The sequence below is a fragment of the Cariama cristata genome, unplaced genomic scaffold (genome assembly GCF_000690535.1).
Source record: "Cariama cristata isolate BGI_N322 unplaced genomic scaffold, ASM69053v1 scaffold14645, whole genome shotgun sequence".
NCBI classification, from domain to species: domain Eukaryota; kingdom Metazoa; phylum Chordata; class Aves; order Cariamiformes; family Cariamidae; genus Cariama; species Cariama cristata.
In genome coordinates this window covers 63,643-72,204 of record NW_009618327.1, presented here as the reverse complement: position 1 = coordinate 72,204, position 8,562 = coordinate 63,643, and the positions used below count along the sequence as shown (strand labels likewise).

The 8,562-nt window shown below is 40.5% G+C and overlaps 1 protein-coding gene across 1 annotated transcript; it reads left to right on the top strand.

Annotated features, from left to right (window-relative positions):
- Window positions 1-4: 4 nt before the first annotated feature.
- MESDC1 (mesoderm development candidate 1) lies at window positions 5-1,799 on the top strand (the record flags this gene model as incomplete). Its single annotated transcript, XM_009700831.1, has 1 exon — window positions 5-1,799. A coding segment is annotated over one exon (1,011 nt), but the record flags the coding sequence as incomplete, so codon positions are not given.
- Between the last annotated feature and the right edge of the window lie 6,763 nt (window positions 1,800-8,562).

The following is an 8,562-nucleotide window of genomic DNA, read 5'->3' as shown; positions in this document are numbered from 1 at the left end:
CCCCAGCAGCAGTTCCCTGCAGAGGAAGAAGCTCATCTCTATCTGCGACCACTGCAAGATCAAGATGCAACTGGTGGCTGATCTGCTTCTGCTGTCGAGCGAGACCAGGCCAGTGAACACTGAGAGCCTGTCTGTCTTCGGTGAGTCTTTTGAGAAGTGCAGGGACACGATCATTGCCAGGACCAAAGGACTCTCCATCTTGACCCATGACGTCCAGAGCCAGCTCAATATGGGACGCTTCGGGGAGGTGGGGGAAAGCCTGATGGAGATGGGGGAGCTAGTGGTCTCCCTGACCGAATGCTCTGCCCATGCTGCCTACCTGGCTGCAGTGGAGACTCCAGGGGCCCAGCCTGCTATGCCTGGCTTGGTGGATCGCTACAAGGTGACCCGATGTAGGCATGAGGTGGAGCACGGCTGCGGGGTCTTGAAGACCACCCCTTTGGCAGATATGAGCCCTCAGCTCCTGCTGGAGGTTTCTCAGAACATGTCCAAGAACTTGAAATTCCTGACAGATGCCTGCGTGCTGGCCAGTGAGAAATCCAAGGATAAATTTGCTAAGGAGCAGTTCAAACTCAGTGTCAAATGTATGAGCACCAGCGCCTCTGCCCTCTTGGCGTGTGTCAAGGAGGTCAAGACTTCACCCAGTGAGCTGACCAGGAACCGATGCGTCTTGTTCAGTGGACCTTTGGTGCAGTCTGTCTATGCTCTGGTGGGCTTTGCCACTGAGCCCCAGTTTTTGGGTAAAGCTGCCACCATTAATCCAGAGGGCAAAGCTGTGCAAACTGCCATCCTAGGAGGAGCCATGAGTGTGGTATCTGCTTGTGTGCTCCTGACCCAATGCCTCAGGGATATAGCCCAACACCCCGAAAGTAGCACCAAAATGAGCGATTACAGGGAAAGGTTGAGGAACTCAGCTTGCGCCGTCTCGGATGGTTGCAACCTGTTATCTCAGGCACTAAGAGAAAGATCTTCACCCAGGACTTTACCGCCAGTGAACTCCAATTCTGTGAATTAACCCCCACATCTTCTGTTTAGATCCCAGTCATTGCTAAAGGAAAATAATATCCCACCTCCTCACCCCTTTTTTGTATACCAAAGAATTTGCTTGGATGAGCCCAATCCTTTGATTTCATGTGGTGAAGCAGCAGAACATATTCAAACTATACGTACTAATAAAGGTAGCCACTTTGGGCTTCTTTTTATTTTACTTTAAAGTCAAGCAAGTATCTGCAGATAAATTTTCCTTTATTCAACAAGGTCTTTACACAAGTGGTAATAACTGTTTAAAAGTTTTTTTTATATTTGGGGAGGTGGGGGTATCTTAAAAGAGAGGAAAAAAAAAAAAAGCTTTAATCGCGCTGGGTGCGGTTTTTAAAGTTTGTCTTGTCTTGTCTTCCGAAATTTCCCTTCTAAATTTTACTGTTCGGTTGTGCAGGAAAAAGGTTACCTCAGTTCTCACTCATTTAAAAAAATGAAAAAACCCAACAACACGTAGATGATGGATGTAGCTACTATTTTGTTTGTTTTTGTTTTGTATGACTTTTTTTTTATTTTGCATCAAGTGTTAGGTTAGAAGTGCATTTGGTGTGTAGGAGTGGAAGGACTGGAGGTTGTGATTATGTTTTCCATGTGTTGATTTCCAAACTGGGGGAAAAGCTACTGTGAGTGTTTAAACAAACAAACAAACAAAAAAATTACACTATAACAAAAATGATTTTTTAATTTTTTTCCAATGTCAGTTTTTATCTTGCATGTACTGGAGTATTTATTTCATCTATTAAAATGTTATGTTTCTCAGATGTCTTTCTGTGAATCTCTTAATACTTGAATAATTGAACAACTAGGCCTGTTTGCATTGTATGTCATTTCCCCCAGGGAATGGGTGGTACAAATGTAACTGTAGTTTTAGACAGCAGCATACAGGCTTCAATTCAGTTCTTTTATTTTCATAAATACTGTCCCTCCCCCAGTACTACCCCTCTTCCTCAGGACGGCTCTGGCAGAGATACTCTGTAGTTGTAGTTACGGAAAGCTGGACAGGGCTGTGCGCATTGGGGTTGCTCTAGCTGCAGAGTGCCGGTGGTTGCTGCAGCGGGGCATAGCCTGGCTTGCTTTGTCTTTATCCATATCCTGTGTTACCTTTTAAGAAGCTTTTGTATTTTAACTTTTGCAGAGTTGTGGGCCATCTGTGTTAAATTTGTGAGTTTCCATATTGATTTATTAAGGATTTCTTGAAAACTTTACCCTGCTGGATAGCCCTGCTTGTTCCGTGTGTCTGCTTAGGATTGTGAAGGTTTGCCGGAGTGGGCTCTTTGATTCCTCAGAGGTTTGTGTTGGAGCTCCTCAGTACAGATTTCTGTCAAAGTGGTTTGAGTTTGATGTTGTTAGCTAACTTTTCCTGTTATCTACTTTTGAGACCACGTCCAGCTGAATTCCTTGGGAACTGTGAGTGGACCTTACGGTGTGCTGCAGTAGTTCCCATAATTGCAATGATGAATTTTTTCGGCCTGGTCTTTGTGAACCTGTGGGATCTGTTGCCTTCTATATGTTCCATGAAAGGTAAATAGAAGAGCAAGGCTTCTGGCAAGGAGGCTTTGTTTGTTTGCCCAGCACCATTGCATAATTGGATTTTTATTTTTTTCTTAATAGGTCTGCAAATTGAACAATGTTGAAAGTTATTGGAGAATGTACCTTAAAAATGTTGTTACCATGGTTTAAACCTTTACTCTATAAGTATTGTCCTATTTATTCCTTTGAAGAAGTAAACGTTTTGGTTTTGGATATGGAACAGTTCTGGAGTAGTGAAAGGTCTTCCTTTTATAGCATTATTGTTTCTCTTGCACGTTATGCTTTTACTTAATTTCAAAGGGGAATGAAACATTACTGGGTAGTGACAAACACATCCTGTTGAAGGAGATACCAGCTAAGCTCATATATCCATATCTTCAAGGTTAGAAAAAAATAATTCCTTGACTTAAGTACCGTGGACCTCAGTATTAGATTTTGTTTCTTTTTAAATGAAACTTTCTGACTTCAGTGAATTGTACAATTAGGACTTTTGTGAAAAATCAGTCCAAGCTACATCACTCTGGTGTATGATTTTCTCACTACGTTATCTCTGATGCAATATAAGCCTAGCAGTATATGCTGCAGAGGCATGGATGTCTGCATCTATGCCGTATAGTACAAAAGTTCTCTCACTTTTTTCCTAAACAAATAAATACATACACATGCTGTTCTAACTTTGACTTAGATGCCTCCAGAGGTATTTCCTCAGAGGCTCTGTCACATGTGCATGCACACACGTTTTCCCATCTGGATGGCAGGAGCAGCTGTAGAACTCCAGAGGGATTCATAGGAGGCCAAGGCCATCTACAGGGAGGTTCTGTGCTTCTGTAGTGTTGGCAGTCATCTGCGCAACTATCCTTTGTATCTCCCTCCTTTGTAGCCTGTGTGGAAGCCGAGATACCATCCCAATCTACCCTTCCTTCTTTTCTGCAGTTGCATGGAGGGGAAGGAGGGAAAAAGGGACTGTAGCAAATGTAATGCTTTCAGGATGCACCATCTTCTGTGGCTGCAGACAGGAGGTGAAGAACTGGCTCCACCCTTCCTTTGCATAGATCCTAGGTGGTAAAGAACTTCGGGTGGGACGTGCGGAGACGGTGCCGAGGAGGCTGCAGGGCAGTGCTGCTTGGGGAGGGTACAGGTACTAGGGCGGCATCCTTTAGCTCCAGTTCTTTTAAGTTACCGTGACCTACATTTGGGAGGCCTGCTTCCAGACATAAACCAGAGGATTCTGAAGGTCAGCTCTGCAGCATGTCTGACAAAAAAAAATGTAACGTCCCACTGGCTCTTTTGATGTTTCTACTTAATAATTTTTGGCGCTGCTGAACTAATTAGATTCTTTTTGATTCATTTATATGTTACTGGAGTTATATGGATCACAGTACAGCCTCCTTATTACCTCTGCATGTGAAAGGCAATGTATTATTGATGATGATAATGCCAATTTTTATTGCGGTAAGATTTTGTTTTAAGTGGTTTAGTGCAATTTTTGTTTTAACAAGGATACTGCAGATTCTTCCCCCCTTTCTGATTATATTTTGAAGTGAAGTACATGCATACATATATAAATAAGTATGTATCTTCTTTTTCCTTTTTTAACACTCAAGTAAAACAAATTGCTCTAGATTTTGCTTTGCTTTTGAGATGTGTAGGTTTTTGGGGGATTCAGTTTTATAAAATAAAACCTGAAATGTAGCCATGCCATGATTTTAGTTCACAGGCTGATTGAAAAAAAAAAATATATCTTCAGATACACAGAAATAGTAAATTCACCAAAGTATCTTACTGTAACATTTTAAAATAACAGTAATTTTAACACTTCAACATGTTCAATAATTTCTTTCCGGAGTAGAACTCATACAAAGGGAGCCATGTGCTCCCTGGCCTCAGCTCAAGAGACTATCTGTCAAAATCTGTGCTATTCATATAATTAGTACAGCAAAGTTGGTGTTTGTTTTTTTGTTTTTTTTTAAAAAAAAGGCTTTTGATGTTTTGATGCAAATGAGTACAACTGGTTTTATGCACTCTGAGTAAATGATTAACAGGAAAAAGTCCATACATACATACTCACATTGTGGCATTTTCTGAGCTGAAAGATTTAAGAGTGTGGTTCCACTACTAAGCGTCAACATACATATATTTTTAAATGCTATAGTGCCACATTTAGAAAGACTTAATGTATATTGTGATAATTTATTTGGAATGTATTCCTATAGAATATGAATTCTAAGACATTATTTCAGTAGGTATTTTCACGTTGTTCGTTTACTTTGTACTCTCTGGGACAGAAAAAAATACTGCATGGACTAGTTTTCAGGGTGCAATTGCAGGCCATATCAAGGTCACTGATTATCACTTGGCGTCATACTTCAGGCCCTTGTTGCCCAAATGCTTACACCATTTAGGTCAACAGGTAGTGTCACTATTTCAACAGAGGCTTAGACAAGCATGAGATGTGTTTTCTGATCTGTAACCTTGGTGGTTTTGACAAAACCTAATATTTCAGGGTGCTTATATCACATATGTCATAGATCTACTCTAATAATGCATTTAATAAAAGGGTTAACTTATTTCTAAACACATTATGCAATGCACGTTTGTAGCCAAAAATAACACTATCCCCACCAAAAGAGAATTAAGTTTATGTTTTTTAAATGTAAGAATTTTTTAACGGGGAAAAAGTTGTCACTTTTGTATTGCCTGTGAATTTGATACTACGTTTTGGTTCCTGCTTTGTCATAGTGAAGTTCATTATTGATTTAATACTGCAGCTGAATCTCCAAATTTGAGATCAGAGCAATGTGTGTTTTCTGATCCTAAAAAAAGTAAGTTCTGTAAGACAACTGGTAAGCTGGCAGCAAAATGCTATTGAAAAGCAAGTACGCTATTTAAGGGAACTTGCAAATGTAAATCCATGTTATTTTTCAAAACTAAGAAAAAAAAAAAAAGACCATGGGTCAGATAATTCCCTTCACTTTTTACCACAGGAAATGATCAAAGTAGCAGAAAATCTGCTCGTTTTGGCCAAACTTCTGTCAGAGACAGAAGGGGTCGAGCCAACACATGGTGTATGCAGCCTTGCAGCAAGAGGGGATGTGGCTGATGGGAAAGGAGGTGGAACCAGAGAAAATCTGTAGGGTAATACCTCCTATTAAACCCACAGGAATTTTCCTATTGTAGATAAAACAGAGGCTGATCCAGTAAAGCAAATCTCAAACAACGCAACCTTTCTTTCCAGGCTGTTAGACACTTGTGAATGAAGATGTGGGGCTAGGAGCGTTGGGGATGCTCTGCGTCAAGCAGCTGTATTGCTGTAGGGAACCAAGGGCCTCTGGGGTTGCCCTAAGATATGTAAGAAGTACAGGCAAAAATGTGTACCTGCCAGAAAAGTTTGGTGGGAAATGAAGGGATTGTGTATTTTTTCTTTTTTTTTTTTTCTTCCCTTTCTTCCCTCTTAGGCTCTTTCTAGACTTTACAAGCAGAAGCAGATGGTAGGGACCAGTACATTTTACTTCTTTGTTCTTGCTGCCTGTGAAAGGTGCCAGATGGGCAATGATAAAGATAGAAATTCTCTTCCTGTAGCCCAGGGATAGCAAAAATGCAGAGCTTCAAGGCTGCCCTATCCTCACAGGATCACTGTAACATGTTTGGGGTTTTTTTTTGGGGGGGGTGGACACTGGTTTCACTCTTTGACTTTGTGCCAAGAAACTGACAGAAAATCCCAGTGGCAACTTGACAGGGGCATCAAGACCATTAAAATATTTCACATAGGACACCAAACCACCACCAGGTTTGGATCATTCACAAATGGGCCAAAAAAATACACAGGCTAGGTATGAAGTGCAAGGCCAGATCCTTCATATGAATAACTTAGAAAACTAAATACTGTGTACTCTGAGAGGTGTTTACTTGGGAATTATGAATTATCAAAAATTTTATATAAGAGTAGTTCAAAGGTATATTTAATTAACATAATTAGCAGCAGTATTCTGAACTATTTTTTTTAATGAAGATAGATATCTATGGTCATGAAGGGCCTCAGCCATGACTCAATAAAGTCTGTGTAATTAAATATTAATATTTTCCACGAACAATGTTAAAATGTTAGGTGTCATTTTGTGCTGCAAAGCAAGGAATTATATATTGATTTTCATTAATCTGAATCTTTTCCTAGAACTGGTTTTATTGTACAAGAGTCCTTTGAACCTAAGAGGTTTTTTGTTTTGTTTTGTTTTTTAAACCACACAGTGTATGATGCTATATTCCAACAAAGTCAAAAGCAGCATTTCAAGATTAATGCCGAGATTCCTGGGGTCTTTTGTCAGCTTGCCAGGGTCTTGTTCCTGTTCTAACTTAATTTTTTATAATTTCCTTTTATGTTAATAAAGGCTTCTTGTGGCTGCAAAATTTGAAGTTGTCTTACTCCATAGACAGCCTGGTTCTTATGTAGATAGTATTTAGATTATTTAGAAATCCTGCTGGTTGCCAGATGGAGCTCTTTTGGGTTTTATGTTAAATACTTGGAAAGCTAAATAGCTTGATTTTTCTCTCCTCCCTCCCTTCCTCCCCCAACAAAATAAATAAATACTTGCAAAGTGATTACTAACAAGTTGCTTAACTTCACTTTTAAAATCAAATTAGTTTGAGGTGAAGTGACTGCAAGTATGAGATACCTCAAGAGTAGTCAGGTTTTGGTGGGTTTTGACCTACCTACCAAGATTTTTAAAGCAAGAGGTTTTTTTTCAGGTTTGTTTGGGCAGCAGGAACTTGAACTTTAGCCCAAGCATAGAGAATCGTGAAAAGCATAGAACACGGCCCTGAATCCTGCAGTAGTGTTTCTTACAGGATCTGGTCTTCAAATGGAAACACCAAGACGGTCTTAGACTGCAGTGGCTATTAGGATTGCTGGAAATAACTTGAAGGGTGTGGTTCAGTGGTATGCTAGGCTGCTGCGAGCCACTTGTATCACTGAATTAGTTTAACTAGCCTGCAGATGACCAAGAGTCATGCGGTAGCTCCTGTGTCTCCCACCTCCTTGCCCTGAACATTTAGGTGAGCCAGTGAGGAGGAGAGATTTGACATCAAGTTCTCCATCACCAGCATGGAGCCTTGAGGTTGTCTACAGATCATACCATTGGCACCAGGAGCCCATGCAGATGCCAGGATGGCCTCATAATGGGGTGATTTGAAACTGCTTTTATTCCTCTGACCTTTGGGGTGCTTCACTCTTTAGCCCACGCAGTCAGCTGAGTTCACACGGTCTGCATGAGTACGCAGAGCATCAGCAGCAGAGCCAGGCCAGATCTGGTTGGTCTTTGTCTGGATTTTAGCAATTGTGAGGTTTCATTTGGTTGAAATTCAGGCAAGCTGCTGAGTCTAGGAATGTTTCTCAAAAGAGCAGTGCTTGTTGGGCACTGTGGCATTGATGAACTGAGAGGGACCTTCTGTTTCATACTCAATATATACAAGATGTACCTCCAGTTCATGCAGGAGGTGCTTGGGAAACACTGGGAGTCAATATCCCACTAATAATAATTCTGTTGTCAATTGCCAAATGGTCAAGACAGTAATTTTGGCCTCCAGGGTTATGTTTTTAAAGTACAGAGTGGAAAAAAATGCCATTTCCTAGTCAATTTTTTCAGTATGTATTGATTCTGTCTGGTTCACATTAAATATAGGGAGTCTCTTGAAGTGGTAGGCATGCCGTTCAGGTGTACTTTGGCCCCTGTTTGCATTCTGAACCTGCACACTATGGAAAAAAGTGAGAAAAGTCAGGTAGATCTATATGTGCAGTGTGACAAATTATAGGCCCTGTAGCACTTCTGAATTGGCATGCAGTTAATGCTCTGGTCTTATTTAAATGCTTCAAATTTAGTTGATGTTTAAAAATTTACTTTGTGTTTAAAAATTTACTATGGAATCAATCTGTTCTGGCAACGTTAGATTCACAGTTCAAAAACTTTATCCCCTTTTATCATCTTAAAGTAGCCATTAGTC